Source organism: Culex quinquefasciatus, chromosome 1 (genome assembly GCF_015732765.1).
Source record: "Culex quinquefasciatus strain JHB chromosome 1, VPISU_Cqui_1.0_pri_paternal, whole genome shotgun sequence".
Taxonomy (NCBI): Eukaryota; Metazoa; Arthropoda; class Insecta; order Diptera; family Culicidae; genus Culex; species Culex quinquefasciatus.
Window position 1 is genome coordinate 116582175 of NC_051861.1, and position 21962 is coordinate 116604136.

Sequence of the window (21962 nt, forward strand, 5' to 3'; positions counted from 1 at the left end):
AACCAAGTTACCTCATCTGGACATCCCGTAGAGTTGCATCCCACCTGTTTGTTTTCTGCATACTTGGACATCAAATTACCACACACACATTCCATCGCACGATGATTCGCATTCTTCCAGGTTTCAGATTAACATTTTTCCCTCCAACCGAGAGAGGATCATTGCAGCTACTTCAATTCCCCTCTTACAAAGTTGCTGCCCACCTAGGAAACGCCGCACGAAATGTTTCATTTCCCGACAAAATTGGACAATTAAACCAACAAGGTGGTGCCCTTAATCCACGCACGTTAAGCATTTTTTACTTTAGTTTGCGGCAAATTCCTGCGAGTTTTCCAACCATTACAATTGCTTCATTCCGCACCAGAGGCTTTAACCGTTTTTTTTTGTCAGACTTGGGGGCCAAATTTCGCGATCAACCTGCCACCTGCCACCGGCAATTAAATCGAGCAACCAATCAAAAAAAGCAAAATTGCCGCGCTACCTTTAAAAGCAAAGTTTTCCTAACCCAATAAGTAGCTGGCACCCAAGCTAGTAGTAACTACCGCCGAAAAGTGCAAGTGAGGGGAAAATCACTCACGACATTCCGATCTTTGAATGGCGATAAACACACGTGTGCTGGAATGGAATGGCTTTGAAGTTTGGTAGGGAAAAATATGCCAATTTGGTTTGTGAGTTCACTTGGTGGTTTAGGACTTTTCAAAAGAACAAAAAAAAAAGAAACTTCGAATCTCTTGAATGGTCTTTAATGACATAAGGGTAAAGGCTCCAAATGTGGGAAATTGGACTTATTATGAACAAAGTAACCTGATTTTGGACATAAAGATAAAGTAACATTCGTTTCCCTAATTTTGATATTTAAAAAAGGACATTAGGTCATAGGAACCTAATTTTGGACATTAGGTCAAAGTTGCCTAACCTTGGATGGAAGGCTTCATTACCCTAGCTTTGATATTGAACACAATACTTATTTAGGACATTAGGTCAAAGTAACCTTATTTTGGACATTAGGTCAAAGTTACCTAATCTTGGATATATGGATTCATTTCCCTAACTTTAATATTGAAGACAAAAGAAACCTTATTTTGGACATTAGGTGAAAGTGACTTCGGAATTGGACATTAGAATGATTTTGGACTATAAATTGAAGTTTTGTAGTGTGGACATTAGAATATAGCAACCTAGCTTTGAACAGCATGGTAAAGTTTGTTAATACTAGATATAATTTACTTTGGACATTGGGCTCAAGGTTCACAATTTTGGCTTCAGACTGGAGTAGCTTTTTCTTCTGGTAGTTGTGCTGAAGGACCCAAATTTGATGCTTTTTAGTGGAGTGTTCTGGTGTTGGACAATAGGATAGAGCGTCATATTGTTTGGACTTCCGGATAAAGGAAACTATTTATTTTATAAGAAGGATCACACTGTTGAAAATGATTTGCCAGTTTGTCTAACTTAACACAGTTTATTTTTTAATGTTATTAAATGCTATTTTATTTTAAATTAAATTACAAATATGTAAAAATTAGAAATAAGATGATGACAGTAACTGTAATTAACTATACAATTATTTTTTTTTTAGTTTTCTTTGCTAACACTTTATATTTTGTTTCATTTTAAATTCGAATGCTTAAAGTTACTTTTTGATGAGAATACATTTTTTCTCAATTTTCTACAATTTCTCTTGATTTATTTAGTATTTTTATTTCTTTAAAGTTTTTTATTTCAATTACATAGTTGTTTCAAATAATTTGAGTATTTTGTGCTTTTTAAATTCTATTTCAATTTAACCCGTTTTTTTAATTTCTTCTGTTATTTTTTCTGCCTATTTCGGTTTCTTTTGAGATAATTTTCATTTTTCTTGACTTTAATTTTATTATTTTTGATTTGTTTTCATTTCTCTGGAATATTTTTTTTTCTTTCAATGTCGTTCGCTTTCTTCTGAATTATGGTTTTGAATTTAATTCTTACGATATATTCTTATTTCTCTTAATAATTTTATTTCTTTCTTTTTTCCATTTGTTTTTTCAGTTCTATTGTTTTGTTTTAATTCATTTTAATTTATTTTTTTCTATTGATTTTTTATTTCTCTTGTTTTTTTTTTAAATATTTTTGGTTTAATTATTTCCTTTGATATATATTTTGATCTATTTGTGTCCTTTTGTTTTCTTTAGATTTTTTTAGATTTGATTTATTTTTAATTCTTTTGATTCCTTTTGATTTCTTTTGATTTCTTTTTAATTCTTTTGATTTCTTTTGATTTCTTTTGATTTCTTTTGATTTCTTTTGATTTCTTTTGATTTCTTTTGATTTCTTTTGATTTGTTTTGATTTCTTTTGATTTCTTTTGATTTCTTTTGATTTATTATGATTTATTTTGATTTCTTCTGAAATCTTTTGATTTCAATTTATTTATTTTGATTTTTTTATTTCTTTTGATTTCTTTTGATTTCTTTTGATTTCTTTTGATTTCTTTTGATTTCTTTTGATTTCTTTTGATTTCTTTTGATTTCTTTTGATTTCTTTTGATTTATTATGATTTATTTTGATTTCTTCTGAAATCTTTTGATTTCAATTTTTTTATTTCTTTTGATTTTTTTTGATTGCTTTTGTTTTCTTTTGATTTCTTTTGATCTTTTTGATTTCTTTTGATTTCTTTTGATTTCTTTTGATTTCTTTTGATTTCTTTTGATTTCTTTTGATTTCTTTTGATTTCTTTTGATTTCTTTTGATTTCTTTTGATTTCTTTTGATTTCTTTTGATTTCTTTTGATTTCTTTTGATTTCTTTTGATTTCTTTTGATTTCTTTTGATTTTGATACTTCTTTTGATTTTTTTAGATTTCTTTAGATTTTTTTAGATTTTTTTTGATTTATTTAGATTTTTTTAGATTTCTTTAGGTTTCTTTAGATTTATTTAGATTTTTTAGATATTCTTAAATTTCCTTTAGATTTTTTTTAAATTAATTTAAATTTATTTAGATTTCTATTTTTTTTTATTTCTTTTGATATTTTCAGATTTCTTTAGATTTCTTTAGATTTTTTTTAGATTTTTTTAGATTTCTTTAGATTTATTTAGATTTTTTAGATATTCTCAAATTTCCTTTAGATTTTTTATAATTAATTTAAATTTATTTAGATTTCTATAATTTTTTTATTTCTTTTGATATTTTCAGATTTCTTTAGATTTCTTTTGATTTTTTAATTTTTTTAGATATTTTTAAAATTTCCTTTAGATTTCTTTAAATTTCTTTAGATTTTTTATAATTTCTTTTAGATTTTTTCAGATTTCTTTAAAGTTATTTAAATTTCAGATTTCTTTAGATTTCTTTTATTTTTTTTAATTTCAATTCATTTATTTTAATACCTTTGGTTTAAATTATTTTTTAATCTATTTCTTCTATTTTATTTTAGTTCCACTTAAATGCCTTTTTTATAGTTTGAACAGTTTTTTTTAGGTATTTCTTTTTTCTTTTTGATGATTCTATTTTTTCTTTTGATTCGATAGGGTTAGCTTTTTTTTCCTTTTTTTTATTAGTTTAAACATTGGAATTGGTTTGATTTGACTATCTTATTTTTTCCGAAAAGAAATGTATTTTTTATTTTTTTATTTTTAGCTTCTACAAACCTAGCTCTATCTTTTTGATTTCTTAAAATTTCCTTGAGCCTTTTATTTTGGACGAACAATTTTCTCTACTTTTTGTTGGTTTTATTTCTGAATTATTTTTTTTATTTTTTGAAATCTATTTACTTTTTTATTTTTTTATATATTTTTGGATTATTAGATTTCCTTCGAATTTCTTCGACTTGTTTCAAAATTAATTCTTTAATTTTTTTTTTATTTTAATGATTTTTCATTGAATTTCATAGTTTTTTTTTACTTTTTTTGAAATAAATTTTAACTCTATTAATTTCATTGTTACTTCAATTTACATAGAATTCATTTAAATTTATTCAAATAGCAATGTCATTTTTTAAGTGTTTTAAGGTTATTTTTCTAGTTTATTTTTTCCAAGATTTCTATAAATATCATATATTTATTCAGGCCGTTGCCAATTATGTTTCAAAGTTTTGTCCCCTCTCCCTTTATAAAGTTCCTTAAAAAAAGGGGCGAATGAAAACGAAATTTTGATAGGTAAAACTTGTAACATAGATTCTGAACTATTTAAATACATAAGCATAAGCATAGGTGCCCACCCGCAGTTGCTACTCCGTTATTGACCAGGACCTCCAGAAGTTACATCCACGAGCCGTGGAAGATGAGTGGGTGCTATCTTTCCTCGCTTCGCAACTTCTCAAAGGCCCCTATCATGCTGATCAATACCGGCGCCGGCCACGACCAGTGGTAGGGTCACGGGGAAGTGGATGGGAATGTTAGTCCGATACTTGAGTGATAGAGACCGCCCAATCGACTGCTTCTCCGACAAAGTATCACATGAGTTTTGAGGGGGTTAGTAGATGGGTATGAGGTCAGGATTCACGAGTGGCAGTGATGTGACCATGAGCATTTTGTTTATCGGTTGAAATTTTTTAAATCTTAGGCAGCCGGCTGCGGAAAGATAGATAATTGATTATTTAAAATGGTTTATTTATATCGTACGCGTGCCAGCCGAGCAGTAATGCTATGGGCTGGACTTATCAGTATATTTTTACTGTTTTTACAATTTAAATAACGCGAGCAAATTTCAAAAATAGTAAATAAATGACGCTTTACTCTTCAGATTCTGAACTATTTAAATACATTATATAAAGTCTATTTATTGAATTTTTAATGAAACTGGGCACTTTTGGACTTCTTTCTTCTGGTCAGAAAAAGACCTAAAACATCAGAAAAAAAAATTCCATAAATTTATTGATTTTTTTTTATTTTTGATAGTAAAAATAACTGTAATAAAGTAGAAAGAATTTTGTGAAACTTTATGCTTCGAATTCGAAATTTAGCTTATTTTTCTTTTTTTGTCATTACACAACAACGACCGTGAAATTTTTGAGTGCACATTTTTTCGGGTATTTCCCACTGCAAATAAACAAAAGCCACTCAAAACTGATAATAAAGCCATTTTTTGCCCAATTCAGGCTAAGTATCAGTTCATTGGCACCCTCTCTTATTCTCTCACTCTATGACCATTTCATGCTGGTGGTGTTGGTGTGTATGTTAGGAAAAAGGCTCGAATCGGAAATCGGCCTCAAAATTGCACTAATCAATTACACACACACTCACACAAACTTACCGATTTTTTTTTTTGCGAAAAAAAGAAAGCACGAAAAAAATTGCACGACAAAAAATTGAAGCAAAATCGAAAACAAATAAGGAAAAAGGTGATTGAAAATTAGAGGAAAAAAAATGGCGCCTATATTTATCCGGCAATTAAGGTGTTAGTGAACACACGCTGAAAATGGGTAAGCAAAAATAAACGATAACGTTTAATTTCCTTCACACCTCGTTGAGGAAAACCGACGCAAAAGGGAAAGGTTGCTGTTGTTAGCTGTCAAGTCACGATTGTTGCGTCAACGAGCGCGTTTTTCTTTTTTTTTTTAATTTTCGGCAAAAGGTCTTTGTTTTACATGACTGAGCTGCGCGCCGACGAGCTCAGTGAGGAAGCAAATTAGATCGCACAAATTGGAAAATACTAGCTCGAAAACACACGAAAAAAAAAACACTTTCGCTCGTCGAAAGGGATTTTCCTGATGTTGGATTTAAACGCGTTCGATGGTGACGCCGAGTGAATTCGGTGGATCGGGTTTCGCTTTCAGTAAATTGAATTTTCGCTTTCGAAATGAGGTGATTGGATGGGTTTTTAAAGTTTTCTAATCGGTCGTCGCGTCGTCGTCGTTGCGGAGAAATGATTTTAATTGGGGGAGATTAGATCTTTAGCTGTTTAAATTACGACATAATCGCATCATGTCAAATAACACACCTTTACAACAACTTTCAACACCAAAGAACAGCTAACAGAACTATTTGTTGATTTGTTTTTGAAGTTGTCGAGGTTATTCAGATTGTTTAGGTCATTGAGGTCATTGAAGTTATTGAGGTCATCAAGGTTGTCGAGGTCATTAAGATCGTTGAGTTCATTAAGGTTGTTGAGGTCGTTCAGGTCATTGAAGTTCTTGAGGTCATTGATGTTTCTTAGATCATAATAATTAAGTTGTTGAATTCATCAAAAACTTTCTTGGTCAAAAATTTGTGAAATTTGTCAAATTTGTTAAATTTGTTAAATTTGTTAAATTTGTTAAATTTGTTAAATTTGTTAAATTTGTTAAATTTGTTAAATTTGTTAAATTTGTGAAATTTGTCAAATTTGTTAAATTTGTTAAATTTGTTAAATTTGTTAAATTTGTTAAATTTGTTAAATTTGTTAAATTTGTTAAATTTGTTAAATTTGTTAAATTTGTTAAATTTTTTAAATTTGTTAAATTTGTTGAATTTGTTAAATTTGTTAAATTTGTTAAATTTTTTAAATTTGTTAAATTTGTTAAATTTGTTATGTTTGTTAAATTTGCTGAATTTGTTAAATTAGTTAAATTTGTTAAATTTGCTGAATTTGTTAAATTTGTTAAATTTTTTAAATTTGTTAAATTTGTTAAATTTGTTAAATTTGTTAAATTTGTTAAATTTGTTAAATTTGTTAAATATGTTAAATTTGTTAAATTTGTTAAATTTGTTAAATTTGTTAAATTTGCTAAATTTGTTAAATTTGTTAAATTTGTTAAATTTGTTAAATTTGTTAAATTTGCTAAATTTGTTAAATTTGTTAAATTTGTTAAATTTGTTAAATTTGTTAAATTTGTTAAATTTGTTAAATTTGTTAAATTTGTTAAATTTGTTAAATTTGTTAAATTTGTTAAATTTGTTAAATTTGTTAAATTTGTTTAAATTGTTAAATTTTTTAAATTTGTTAAAATTGTTAAATTAGTTAAATTTGTTAAATTTGTTAAATTTGTTAAATTTGTTTAATTTGTTAAATTTGTTAAATTTGTTAAATTTGTTTAGTTTGTTAAATTTGTTAAATTTGTTAAATTTGTTAAGTTTGTTAAATTTGTTAAATTTTTTAAATTTGTTAAATTTGTTGAATTTGTAAAATTTGTAAAATTTGTTAAATTTGTAAAGTTTTTAAAGTAGTTCAATTTGTTTAAGTTGTGGAGGTTGTTTAGGTTGTTGGGTTTGATAGGGTTGTTGAGGTTATTGAGGCTGTTGAGGTGGTTGAAGTAATTGAGGTTGTTGAGGTTGTTGGGGTTGATAGGGTTGTTGAGGTTGTTGAGGTTATTGAGGCTTTTGAGGTTGTTGAAGTAATTGAGGTTGTTGAGGTTGTTGAAATTGTTGAGGTTGTTGATGTTGTTGAGATTGTTGAGGTTCTTGAGGTCATTGAGGTCATTGAGGTCATTGAGGTTGTTGAGATTGTTGAGATTGTTGAGGTTCTTGAGGTCATTGAGGTTGTTGAAATTTTTGAGGTTCTTGAGGTTGTTGAGGTTGTTGGGGTTGATAGGGTTGTTGAGGTTATTGAGGCTTTTGAGGTTGTTGAAGTAATTGAGGTTGTTGAGGTTGTTGAAATTGTTGAGGTTGTTGATGTTGTTGAGATTGTTGAGGTTCTTGAGGTTATTGAGGTCATTGAGGTCATTGAGGTTGTTGAGGTTGTTGAGATTGTTGAGGTTCTTGAGGTTTTTGAGGTCATTGAGGTTGTTGAGGTTGTTGAGATTGTTGAGGTTCTTGAGGTTCTTGAGGTTCTTGAGGTCATTGAGGTCATTGAGGTTGTTGAGGTTATTGATGTTATTGAGATTGTTGAGGTCATTGAAGATGTTGATTTGTTGAATAGTTGGGTTGCTGATTAGTTGATTTTAGGACTCAGGAAATTCTCATTGTTTATTCACTGCCGCAACGTCAACAATTCCCGATTTTCCGCAGTGAGACAGGTGACACCGGATCGCCCAATGACACATGATCTACATTTCCAAGCCGTTCCACACCGAAAACCGTCATTCGCTGCGCAACATTTCTTGATCCCTCCCCCATTATGTTGTCCCTTAACTTGAGGAGACACGTGAATGCGTCATACATCAGGCTCAATTTCGCAACCGGCCGACGATCCCTTTCGCTGAGACCATAAAGCGAAACCGTTCAGCAAAACTCCCCAGCATCAGAGTCAGAGCTCCATAAAAGTGAATGAGCGGAAATTATATACCATTTTGAGGTAATCATGTTTCATGCGCAACAAGAAACCAAATATTACGCACCCATCTTCAGCGGAGCGCAAAACTTTTTGGGGAGTCTGTCGCCCACCTGCGGTGCTCGCCGCCAGGGGCGCTGCTTGTTTTGACAGTTCTGTTGTCACCCCCTCTTGTTTACTGTGACAACGCTGAAAAGAGGTTGCTACGTCAAAAAGGCAATTAACAGACGCAGCGTGCGCACTTTTTGCGCAAATGTAAACAAATCGCAACTGTCACTCACGACGGGGAAACAAAGATGGCGGTGACCTAGAAATTTGTCGCTTCACTCTCAAGATTGAAGAAACAAAAAAAAAAGGAAATCAAGTCCGATCAGTTTAGTTTTAGAAAGTTAAAATATTACCTTGCGGCGGCCTAAACTTGCCTACAATAATGTCGGGCAAGGCCGCGTCGGGCAAATCTCCTCCCACGCGCTGCAACCCGGCTCATTAGACAGCCGCTTTTACCTCTCTTGTTTTGATAAGTAATTTCAAACAGCGTAGCACGCGAAACGCGGCAATTAAATCCGAGACGAGAAACAAATTTTCGTGTATTAATAAAAGTAAAAAGTTCGATGGCGCCGCCAATGGGCGTAAATTTACATACGTTTTGATGTTACTTTTACGTGCGTGAGGGTGCGAGTGTGAAAGAGAGGAAGGTGTTTGGACGTGAATTATCGGTTTGAAATTATCACAGATAAAGGGAGGAACTTTGTGTTTATTTTTTAACGTGTAAATAATAGATCTTTCAATAATAGAACACAGTAAAAAAATCATGGTAATATTACATCTGGGAAGGGGTACATTATTTATGTCAGAAAAGTGTGTAATTTTACCTCTAAAATGTGTAATTTTACCAGTATTCTGTTGTAATGTCACTTTTTCAATCTTTGTTGAGGTAAAAACGTATTTTATTTTTTTAATAGTTTCAAAAATTCTGTAACTGTAAATTTGTTTTGGGACGTGTCATTTTCAGGGAAATTTAAAAAGCTTTTCGAATATGCAATAACCCTGAAGGGTCATTTTTCTCATTTTAAAATTTCGTGTTTTTTGTAACATTGCAGAGTTATTTTTAAGAGTTTTACAAAATTGTTCAATGTAAAAAGTCTCGCCTAAGAATTTGTAAAATATTAAAATGATACGTTAAAACAGTTCGGCAATGAAATTTATTTTTGCTGAAATATTTTTAGAATTAATTTCATTCATATTTGTGCGAACTTTCACTGTCGATCAGATTGTTCACAAATCACAAAACAAACCTAATAAGGCGCAAAATATGGAAGCTGTCTTTAACCCATTTGAAAAAATTAAATTCGAAAAACTATTTTTTTTTAATTTGAGTTATTTTTTTAAATCGAGCACATTTTTTTTGTGGCCTGACAAAAATAATGTTGGAATATTACTTTTTTGATGTATTTTTACATCAATTTTAGAAAAGTATACAAATTTACATTCAAGACATGTAAATTTACACATTTTTCAATGTAATTTAAACAACTTTCAGACAATATTCAACATGTTTTTATTGAAAATTTGAACAACTTTGATTTGGATTCAAAATTTTCTTTTTTCTCGCATTTTTTGCTTAAATTTTATTTTAAAAATACTAAAATTCACTCAAAATTGAAATAACATTCTTGAAATTTAAATCAAATATGAAAAAAGTCACTTGCAATTTTCACAATATTCACTAAAAATTTAAAAAAACACTCAATGTTTGAACAAAAGTGAAATAATTCACCTGAAATATGAATGAAATTCACTCTATTATTAATAAAAAAACCTGAAAGTTTCATAGAATTTACTCAAAATTCAAACAAAATTTATTTATAATTTTTCACAAAAAACATCAGAAATTTTATAAAATTCACTTTAATTTCAGATTTTGCTTAAAATTCGACTGAAATTTACACGAAATTTACACAAGTTTAACAAGAAGTTTTAAAAAAAATCTCTAAATTTTTTTAATAAATTTACTTCTTATATTAACAAAATTCACTTAATATTTTTTCACATGAAATATAAATAAAATTCTCTCTTCAATTAAAAAAATGGAAAACTTCATAGAATTTACTCAAAATCTATAAAAAAAATCATTTGAAATTTTTCACAAAATCCACCAAAATTTCGACTAAAATTTACACGAAATTTCCAAAAGTTTCAAAAAAAATTTATACAAAATTCTCTCAAAATTTTAATTAAATTCACTTTTTATATTAACAAAACTCATCAAATATTTTTTCCCTTTAATATGAATAAAATTAACTCTCCAATAAAAAAAGATTGAAAACTTCTTAGAATTGACTCAAAATTATAATAAAATTCATTTGAAATTTTCACAAAAAAACTAAAAAAATTCGACTAAAATTTAATTGAAATTTACAAAAGTTTCACAAGAAACTTTAAGAAAATTCGCTCAAAATTTTAATTCAATTCACTTTTAATATTAACAAAATTCACCTAAATTTTTTCACTCGAAATATTAATAAAATTCACTCTCGAATAAAAAAAAAATATTAAAAACTTCATAGAATTAACTCCAAATTTAAATAAAATTCATTTGAAATTTGTTACAGAAAACCTCCAAAATTTTCATAAAAATCACTTAAAATTTCAGAATTTACTCAAAATTTGACTTAAATTTACACGATATTTACACACGTTTCACCAGAAATTTAAACAAAATTCGCTCAAAATTTTAATTAAATTTACTTTTAATATTAACAAAATTCACCTAATTTTTTTTACTAAAAATATGAATAAAATTCACACTCGTCAAAAAAAACTTGAAAACTTCATAGAATTTACTCAACAATTTAAATAAAATTCATTTGAATTTTTTTCACAAAAGCGCCAAAATTTTTAGAATATTCACTTAAAATTGCAAAATTTATTTAAAATTCAACTAAAATTTACACGAAATTTACAAAAGTTTCATAAGATTTTTTAATAAAATTCGCTCTAAATTTTAATTAAATTCACTTTTAATATTAACAAAATTCACTTAATATTTTTTCACTTGAAATATGAATAAAATTTATTCTCGAATTAAAAAACTGGAAAGCTTCATAAAATTTACTCGAAATTTAAATAAAATTCATTGGAATTTTTCACAAAAAACACCACAATTTTTATAAAATTAACTTAAAAATTTCAAAATTAGCTAGAAGTTCAAAATTTTAAGAAAATTTATTTGAAGTTATTTTAAAAAAAAACTTTATTTTTTTATAAAATTCATCTAAAGCTTCAGAATTTATTCCAAATTTGTCTAAAATTCACACGAAATTTACACAAGTTTCACTAGAAATTTTAATAAAATTCGCTCAAAATTTTAATTAAATTATTTTTGATATCAACAAAACATTTTGGAAGACTGAACAAAATCTAATTAAATATTTTTATCTTTTTTCGATGCAATTTTACATCATTTAATGAGGAATGTGCAAAATTAAACATGAAAAAATGTTAACTTACACGCTCTCAATTTAAAATAAATCACTGATAATTTACACAAAATTCACCAGTTATTTGAAAAAAATTCACTTAAAATTTGAGAGGAATTCTCTTGAAAATCATATAAAATTTACTTGAAATATGAATAAATTTCACTTTTTACACTAAATTCACCTGTAATTAAAAAAAAAAAACTCAAAACTATATAAAATATACTCGAAATTGACAAAAAAATCTTAAGTTAATAAAAAATCACTCAAAATTTGAATTGCTATTACTCGGAAATGAATTCACTCTAGATATTTAAAAAAAATACTCAAAAATTGAATAAAGTTTACTAGAATTTTTAATCACATTAACTCGAAAAATAAATAAAATTCACTCGCAATTTACACAAAATTCACTTGAAATTAGAAAACAAGAACTCGAAACTTGTATGAAATTTACTCAAAATGTACACAAAATTCTCAACTAATTTTATTAAAATTCACTCAAAATTTAAATTTGAAATTTCCAATAAAATTCACTCAAAAATTTAACAAAATTCACTCAAAGTTTGATAGCTGCTTACGAAAATAAAAGAAAAAACCTGAAAATGAGTGAGTTAACAAATTGTATTTCAGTTAAGTTATGGTTTTGAAAAAAATGAGTAAAAATTATGTTTAATTCATCAACGTTAGTGTAAATTTTACTTATAATTCTGATTAAATTCACATAAAATTAGAAGAATTTATCTTACATGAAATTTATACTTAAATTCATTTCAGTTAGTGAATTATACCCAAACATAAGTTACATCCCTTTGACATGAAAACACAACAAATTTTCCAATTTGCAAGCTATCAAATCCACTTGTCTGTGCAATCACCTTCTCTTTCCCTAGCTCATTAGGCTCGATGAAGAGAATAAAGCAAAAAACCAAACATCTCCAACATAATTCGAGACGGATCAGCCCTTTTTTTTTGTTTGCTGCGAGTAATAAAAATTACAATAATAAATCTTAATGCATGCTTGCCTGGTTTCGACGGGAGAAAAACAAGCATCACTTATGCTAAATCCATTACCGTTCGCGGTCGGTCGGCGGTGTCTGCCCGATTAGGGGGGTATGCGTTTATTGAGCTCCAGACCAAGAGCACTAATTTGAATGTGATTTGGTTGGTTTAATCAAGCTTATTTTAAAATTTAGTGTAATTCAATACTGTTTTTTTAAATAAATCCTTATTGACCCTTTTGAAAACTTGTTCTTTTAATTTCAATAAACATGCCATAAACGTCAAACGTTTATAGTTTGATTAGGTTACTAAAAATTTTAGTGAATATTTACTCACAATTTAATTGAAATTTAACAGTGAATAGTTTTGTAAATAGTGAAATTAAATGAGAAATTAGTAATTTAGGTTGAACTTTTTCTTTATATTGTTAATAAAGCCCTTTTGAAAAGATGTTAATATTATTATGTCACTCACTTTCTACCGCAACAAAAAAACAAAACAAACATTTCATAACAACTTCTTTATGAATATTAACAAAACATTAACAAGCATGCGGTGAGCCTACCATAAAAAAAATCTCACAAAATTCCCACAACCTTATCAAAACACTTTACGGAGATGTCGCAGATCACAATCCTCCTCCACTCAATTCCAAACCTCACAACAATTCACAAGTAGCCGGCCCCGCATTAGCATTCAATTGTTGGCAGCACTGCTGTCACTTTGACATTCGCGCCAGCAGCGCGCGCACCTTATTAATGGTGGCGCCCCCTCTATTGTTGGCTGTCACACTGTCATCTTTCGCGCAATTTAATCTTTTTCTCTCGAGAGCAATGTTAATTCCGATTTAATTTTAATGATATGCAAAAGTGAGTCGGCCCGGCGGCGAAAGTGTGATGAATTATGAAATGTTTGCTCTTTTTTTAAGTGCCCCCGCGAAACAAAAGGCACTTTCGCGCACCACTAACTGTCAAATGTCAAAAGGGTCGTTTACCTTGAATGTTTTGTTTTTGCGACGCGTTCTCCCACGATATTTTTTTCTGCTCGAGACAGGTCGCGCCGCCAACTGGGATCGGAAAAAATGAATGGATTGAAATGCAGTTATAATAAAAATGGCATTTTGTTGTCTTCCTCTTTTTGCTTCATTTTTCGCGATTGAAGTTGCATGAATGAATGTCGCAGCTTGTGTGTGGAGCGAGACAAGCAAAACAATGTCAAAAGGTTTAAGACGAAATGTAAACAAACAGTACGTCCTGCAACCGTCAGTTGATGTTTATATTAAGAATGTTTGTTTCACTTCGCTTTCGCCCTTTTACATTGTTTTGCTCGAACGCCGCCTGGCACCTTGTACCTCAATTTTTCTCCTTCAGCCATTGATTTATGGCGTCTATTTTGCAACTATTTATAGCAAACGATCGGAACCGGCCAGCTGGGACAGCTGGCGAACAACCGCAGCGATTGAGTTGTTGGCCAGAAAACAATGCACGGCCAGGTTCTCCACGGACTACGGCACGGAGAGAAATTCTAAGAATGTAAACAAGCGATTTTGACATCTATGGTTTCAATGTTTACAATTTGGTGGCAGTGTTGCCAATTTCGATTAAAAAGGGTTTGCGAACTTTTTTTTCTTAATTGTCAAAAAAGCGATTTCGTCAAACAAAATTTCCCTCCGTGTCCGCAATCGAACGGCTTAGCCGCCGAAAAAAGGGCTGGAAATTCCCTACAATCTTGTCGTATTGGTCCCTCCCAGATCTCTACCCTAGGCCAAGCTAAGCCAAGCCAGTTTGACACTTTTTACCTGTCAAAGTTCGAGGCGCATACCGTTCTTGGGAAAATGTAATTACCTTGGGAATTTTAGCTGGGCCTTCATTAGCAGAAGGTCAGTTTTGGGCGGAGTCCAGTTTTTGTTTACATTCGGAATCAATATTGAAATTGACGTCAATAAAGAGCCAATCAGCTTAAAATTCAAGCAATACATTGTAAATGGGCCAAACACAAAGTGTAAACAAAAAAACTCATCCCGCTCAAATCAGGTAATGTTTACACTAATAATGTAGTGTTTGTTTACATTTCGTCTTTGGCCCATTTACATTGTTGTGCTTGATTAAACGAGGGGTGATTCACTACCAGAAAATCTGGCAGCACTGCGTTGACCAAATATTGGCAATTTTGACAGCGCAATCAATCAACGTTAGCGGTCGCCATCGCGACAAAAACTGTCAAACCGTAATTTTTATGGCTCATTTTTATCGCAAGCGCAATTTGTCACAACTTCAAAACCGCAAAACAAAAGAGCAAAAACAGACAACAAAATCGATTTCCAAGGTCATTGCGTCGACTTTTTGGCACTTTTTCTTCGTACAACCAGAGGAATGTCACGTCGGTGCAACAACAACAACAAAACAAGCTTAAAACATGTGTCGCAGCGCTAGTGTTTGTGCGCTGTACTAAGTGTATATGGAAAAGGGGTTTTAAAGTGACCGACCGACCAACCTGAGAACCGTTATTTATTTCTGGTTGGGTAAGGCAAATTCCTTTTCTTGGGTTGTTTTTTTTTTGTTGGTCGCAATGACGCAATGAGTGGTTGTCGCAATTGAAACGTCAAAATCTATTCTATTAGAAACGTCAGTGAAACGTCAAAATTTTAAATCTTCTTCAAATCGCAATATCAACATCTAAGACAACAGAGCACAACGACAACTCAATCTTTACTGCTGCTGCTGCCGCAGCAGCGGTACTGTCATTATTGATGGATATTATTTGAAAAACAGTCCGTTTGACGCACGGTTGACGGCGGCGGCGTCGGCAGATTTCTGCGTAAAAGATTGCGCGCCGCTGATTTGCGAGAAGTGACCATGGGCGAGGCGGAGAAAATTATTTTAAATTGGTGCTTGGCGTACGCACTTTTGCGTAATTTGAATTTACCGGGGTGCGTTCTTGGAGGTATCGGTTAAGCTGAGTCTACAGTATCAATTTATTGAGAAATTGTGTGTGATTTAAGAATGTAATTCCTATCTAATTGGTTTTTGGCTGTTTTAGAACAGTAAAGGCAGATTCAAAAACACTTCAAAAGACCGGCCCGTGGCTTAATGGCTACGGCTCCCGCCTCATAAGCGGAAGGTTCCGGGTTCGATTCCCGACCGGTCTCCTTGAAATTATTCGACTATAATTGAACTTTGAATATGAACAAAAAACGCATGGAATCAGGTGGGATTCGAACTCACACCTTTGGATTGGTAGTCAGATGCTCTAGCCACTCGGCCACCGAGGGGTTGACACCCCTTGAGTGAATTAATCCGTAGTGGTGAAATAATGTCACAAGGTCATTTACTACATAATACAACAATCCCTTTCCCAACGATTCCCCTACACACACTACACACCATATTCTATAAATAACACGAAGTGGTTGGTACGGTATGTCCCCACTTCTTCTTCTTCCCCTGATGATTCCATGAAATGTGGGTTCCGTTCATAGAATCTGTCTCTTGCGGTTAATGCAACGCAGTAGGCCGGGCCGCTTTAGTGAGTGTAATACATTTCGGGGGTTCTCGAAAGTACTGCAATCATTAATAATGACAAGAAAGAACTTGAGGCGTAATCTAACCATAAGTTCTTCCCGGATGCTTTCTTCGGACTGGCTGCGCTTGTGTTCGATTAGATTAGATTAGATTAGTAAAGGCAGATTCAAAAACACTTCAAAAAATGGTGCATCGGATCCTCTCTCTAATCTATAATTTAACAGTGTAGTGTAGTGATTGATTTAACAGTGTAGCCTCAAGCGCTTTTCTTGTCAATATTAATAATTGCAGTACATCCGAGATCACTCGAAAATGTAATACAAATATTAAAGCGGCCTGCCCTACTGCGTTGTGTTTGCCGCAGAGAGGATTCTGAGAACGGATCACATTTCACAAAATCTACAGGGGAGGAAAGATGCGTGGACATACCGTACCGAAACGCTCCGGATCAGTTTTGATGTTGTGTGTTTTGTGTGTGCATTGGATAACTCTGGACATGTTTTTAACACAGGAAATTAAATTTCCTAACTTTTTCAATTTATTAAATCCAAATTAGCTAGTGACAACAATAATGAGGCAGTTGGTGATTACCTAATGACAAACATTTCGTTTAGATATCATTGTTTCATGAATAGCAAGCTTGCGATGATTAACAAATGTAAATTTGTCATCATATTTGATACAAGTAATTTCTTCCTTTGAATAATGCATGAGTAATGCTAGGTGGAAGGTGAAGGTACACTCCAAATTTAAATATTTTTGTCATAGAATTGTTTAGGAAATATTGTAAGAAAACAGTAATCAGCGAATGATTCAACGAAAAAGGATTCTTGACTTCACTTTCATTCCATAAAGTTTATCTTATTCCAATGATTGCAATATTAAATGCAATTGCAAATTTAATTCCAAGTTTTTTCCCTCCCCCTTCAAAGTTTTATTTATCTTTTTTTCAAAAAAAAAAAAAGGGGTGCTAAAATAAATAAAATGCCATTTTTCATTGTTAAAACTTGTAAAATCGATTGTAAATTGTTCTGAATACATTTTATAATGCTTATATCTGCGTTTAAAATCAAACTTTTGAATCTATTTACAGTTTTTGATCACAGATCAATACAAAAACGTAAAAGTTTTGGAAAAAAATATGGATATTTCGCAAACAGCACAACTGAACTGTAAATTTTAAAATTTTGAAAAATCAGCCTTGAAATATGAGATTTGATTTTTCTCCTCCTCCAATTATTTTCCAGAAAAACTTTTGAATACACAATTCACGATTTCGAGGATTGACTTTTTTCCGTGTACAGGAAAATGCACAAGATGCAAATTATAATGTTTTACAAAACACAGAATTTTGTGAATATTTAGTTTCTTTTTTCAAACAAACAGCTCTAATCTAAAGTATAACTATTCAATTTTACTCTTCATATGATTTCGATAGTATAAATAACTATAAAAACTTATTTAAAAATGATTGTAATAGGTTGTAGAAAAGGTGTTAAGCTTAAACTAACACAAACAACTCTTAATTAAAAATTTTCGATCTTTTCGAAAAAAATATTTTGAAAATTTTAAAATCATGAATAGCATTTTAAAAGGGCCAAACATTTAATATTACGCCTATTTAAATTGCTAGTCTTGATCTAATAATTTTAAAAATATTTTTTTCGAAAAGATCGGAAATTTTCACGAATGTTTCATGTATTAACATTTAAAATCGGACCATTAGTTGCTGAGATATCGACATTAGACAATGGTGGGTTGTTTTGGTGAGATTTAGAAAACTATAATTTTGGTGTTTCTTTTTCTTAAAGCGGCTCTATCTCAGCAACCCGAGGTCCAATCTTCAATGTCTCTTAGACAATTTTGTAGCAAATTCTCTGAATTAAAAAAAAAAAAAATAGAAATGGTCACTCATGGTCACTATTTTTAAAAATCGAAAAACTGCAAATATTTCGCTAAAATCAAACTTTCGGTGGCTATATCTTGCAAACGGAGCTCTTTATCAAAAAATCTGTAAAGTACATAGTTTTCGATTGCAAATTCAATTTTGCATTAAAAAATAATGTCAAACTTGTTTTTGCATGAAACTTCGATTTTTTCAAAAAATCGCTATTTTTTCAAAAATTCATAACTTGGCGGCAGATTTTTTAACCATGTTTCTATATGGCTCAAAAGTTGCGGATTTTTGTCCCCTAAAACATATCAAAAAATCTCGAAAATCAAAAAATACATATTTTGGGAAATTGAGTTTTAGTTAAAAAAAAGTTGATTAAAAAATCTGCAAAAAAAAAAATCCCTGTGCCTACACAGAAAAAAAAAATCATGGTAATATTACATCTGGGAAGGGGTACATCTTTTATGTCAGAAAAAAGGTGTAATTTTACCTCTGGAAATGCTTAATTATACCACTTTTCTGGTGTAATGTCAATTTTCAGTCTAAATTGAGGTAAAATTATATCATAAAAGAGGTAATATTCAACCTTTCAAAATTAAAGCTACCAAATTTACACAATTTTTTTCTGTGTATTTTTTTCCCAAAAGTCCTCAACAATACCTACAACTTTGCCGAAGATTTCAAATTGATCAGAAAATTCACTCAAAAGTTACAGCTGTTTGAATATTTACATACCATTTTTGTATGGACAGCAGCCAAAATTGTATGGAGCCTTGTATGGGTGAACCAATGACGCAAAATAGCTTATTTGGTCATAAGGAAGGCCCCCACAAATTTTGAGCCAAATAAAAAATACATATAAAATCCATTTCTGGTTTTGGTAGAGAATTGCTCCATACCAAACATTTGCCAAATAACCAAACCAACGGTGACAAATTTCTTTGAATGAACGTATTCAAACATAATCTAATTGGACTTTGAAATATTTCCTTAACTCATAGTTTTATCAAAATGTAACAAATTTTTTTATTGCAAAATGCAAATATCAAGCAACGATATTTTTGTGTGGAATCTCTCAATATTTAAGTTTTCCATTAAAAAAATCAATATTAGACAAATTGCAGTATATTTTTGAATACTTAAATTTTCTTAAATTGCCATATATAAAAAAAAGCGAAATGTTGTTAAGATTTAAACTCTTCTCGAGTTTGTAAAACTGTAAAAACACAAAAAACTGTATTTTTTGAAAATGCTGAAATTTTTACACAAATAAGTAAAAAACAAAGAAAATCTATACAAAATTCAGCATATTTTGGGTACTTTTTTTTTCGTAAAATCGCAATAACTCGTGATGTTTATAAGCAAACCCCTTATGTATATATATTAAAATTTTTGTTATTGTCTGCTCTACAACTTTGTAGAACATTGTTACACTCTTAAAAATAACCCTGCAAAGTTAGAAAAAACACGAAATTTTAAAATGAAAAATTTTGCTCCAAATGAAAAAATTACCCTTCTGGGTCGAGATTCGAAAAGTACATTAAGTTTCCCATAAAATGACATGTTATAAAAAATTTTACAGTCGAGTAACGGAAAATGGGAGAATTTAAAAAAAATGTGTTTTTTTCGATGAAAAATACGTTTTTTTCGGAATTCTGAGTACGCCATCAAATCGGGCGTCTAAATTTACATAAAAGTCCCTTTGACACCAAATTTCTATCTCATCACCGTTTCAGGCTGCAAATTATTGAAAAACACCACTTTTTTCGCATGTTCAAAAATGGAAGGGGTCGTACCGCCCATCCGTCACGAGATATCAAAAAACGGACCTCGGATTCGTGATCAGGGACAAAAGTTACCCCTTAGGACAAAGTTTCACGCAAATCGAAGAGGGGTCGGGGCAACTGCTGTGTGAGTTGGCGGAGAATTACCTATATTTATTATTTATTTGTTTAACTTCAAGAAAAATATTTGCGACGCACAGTGGACGGAAAAACGCACATTCAGCATGAATTATATAATGAATAATATTTATTCATATTAAAGAAGAAGTTTTAAGCTTTCAGATGCACCGCGGAGCATACTTTTTGTTAGCAACCTCGAAAAGATACAAATATTTGGAAAAGGCCTAAAAACTTTACAAACGCTGCAACTTTTTACCAAAATGACCTAGCGACTTCGTTCACGTTTCAAAAGACTTGTATTTTTATGCTAAAAATATGTCCCCAGGACACAAAAATTGACAAAAATAACAAAAAAGAGACGCAATAAAAACACTTTTTATATGGGCCACCCTAGTGTTTTCATATAAAATGCTGTAGAATGAACAGATTAAGAGATAGAGATTTGGTGTCTTCGGCAAAGTTGTTTGAAATGGCTGGTCCTACAATACTGTCGAAGAAAGTATAGCTCTATCTCATCTAGGAGCGAAGATAGTTTTTGAAAATATTAGAAACTGTTAGACCACCCTAATATATTTTGATAAGAAGATGTAGAATTTCATTCTTAGCAAATGCTTCTGAAACTCTGAAGCGGAAATAAATTATTCCTGCTAAATTTGCGTTTCCCACCATTGTACAAAGGCCGAAGAATATAAAAAATATATTTTGATGATATTACAATAAGATAAGATTACAAAATTGGTTAAGAAAATAACAATTTGTAAAAATTCGATAATACAAATTGAAAATGCATTTATTGTTAAAACTTAAGTATCGCATACTAACAATTTAGGTTTGAGTTTTTCTTTAAAAAAAAGTTTCCGTATTTTTTAAAACTATTTCTATTTCAGTTGATCAACATTGCAAAAGAAGATAAATCATTTTCGAATCACCAGAACCTACGTAATTTTTACAATTTAGGCCGAAAAAAAGGGACTGGGACCAAATAAGAATATGACCTAAAAATATGAAGTTGGTTTGATATGAATTCCAAACTTTTAAAATTAAATAACAAACATGGTTTCCCAGTCATCAACCTCTTAACCACAAAAATTAACCCAATTCAATTCCCTTTTAACTTTTCTCATGACGATCACTCACCGTCCAGTATAAACTGCTGATTCTCGTCGACGAGAACTCCTTCGTATCCGGTCTCGTTGGATACACTCCCCATGGTTGCTGCCTTCTGGTGTTTCTGCCTTTTAATCCCTTTTGATTTGGTACTCCTGCTTCTGCTTCCGTTGTTGTTATTCTTCCTCTCTTACTCTTTGGCTTTGTCGTTGCTTTTGTGGTTATTCGCAACACTTCCGGAACAAACTTGCACACTCAATTGATACACAAACGAACACACACACGCACGCTAGCACACTTACACACAATTATTCTTCATACAATTACTACTTAACCCTAATTTGTTAAGGGTTGACGTTTGCCAAATAAAATTACGTTGATATTTGGACTTTCACACTTCCTTTTTAAAAATAATCGCTGCCTTCGTCAAACTTCCACAAACACTACAAAACCCCCAAAGAAAAAAAAAAACAATAGGAAAGGAATTCCTTGTTTAGTAAAACCTTTTGTTTAACTTTTGTTAAAACACGCGCGCGATCGCGCGCGCTCAAACTCCTCTTCTTCAGTCACGCAGACAGATTGGCACACTCTTTTGTTTTGTTGTTGTTTTCTTCTTTCGCTTAACCCTTAGCGGCTACTCCCCGGCCTAAAGTCACGTGTCTCGCTCTCTTAATTACAGTTGATTAAAGCTACGTCCGCGCGTTCTTAAAACAAGTCACAGCCTACTACAGAAGGAGTAGCAGCTGGGGGGCACTTCCTCAAACGACGTAACTTGGCGCTCGCACGCACCGTTGTTTTACTGACCTCCGACCGCTCCCGGAATAGTTCGTGTACTACCGCCGTGCGAAACTCTCAGTCGGTCGTCGTATTGGCAATCGACTTCTTCGTAGATATATTCT

At 31.2% G+C, this 21962-nt stretch overlaps 1 protein-coding gene across 1 annotated transcript; it reads right to left on the reverse strand.

Moving 5' to 3' along the window:
* Positions 1-573: 573 nt before the first annotated feature.
* LOC119771115 (uncharacterized protein PF11_0213-like) lies at positions 574-21166 on the reverse strand. The gene is made up of 4 exons (XM_038266509.1): positions 21094-21166; positions 12710-12732; positions 7185-7716; positions 574-629 (listed from the first exon to the last, which is right to left on the reverse strand). The coding sequence occupies exons 1-4, from the start codon at positions 21164-21166 to the stop codon at positions 574-576; spliced, it is 684 nt and encodes a 227-aa protein (XP_038122437.1).
* Positions 21167-21962: the final 796 nt, after the last annotated feature.

Bases quoted from the DNA above. Each gene is read 5' to 3' on its own strand.
- LOC119771115 (XM_038266509.1), bottom strand. From the start codon at position 21,166: ATGGGGAGTGTATCCAACGAGACCGGATACGAAGGAGTTCTCGTCGAC. The intron at 7,717-12,709 runs GTAATGGATTTA...AATGACCTCAAG, and splicing joins CCGCCGACCGACCGCGAACG to AACCTCAAGAACCTCAAGAA. The intron at 630-7,184 runs GCCTCAATAACC...CAAACTTCAAAG, and splicing joins TTACTTCAACCACCTCAACA to CCATTCCATTCCAGCACACG.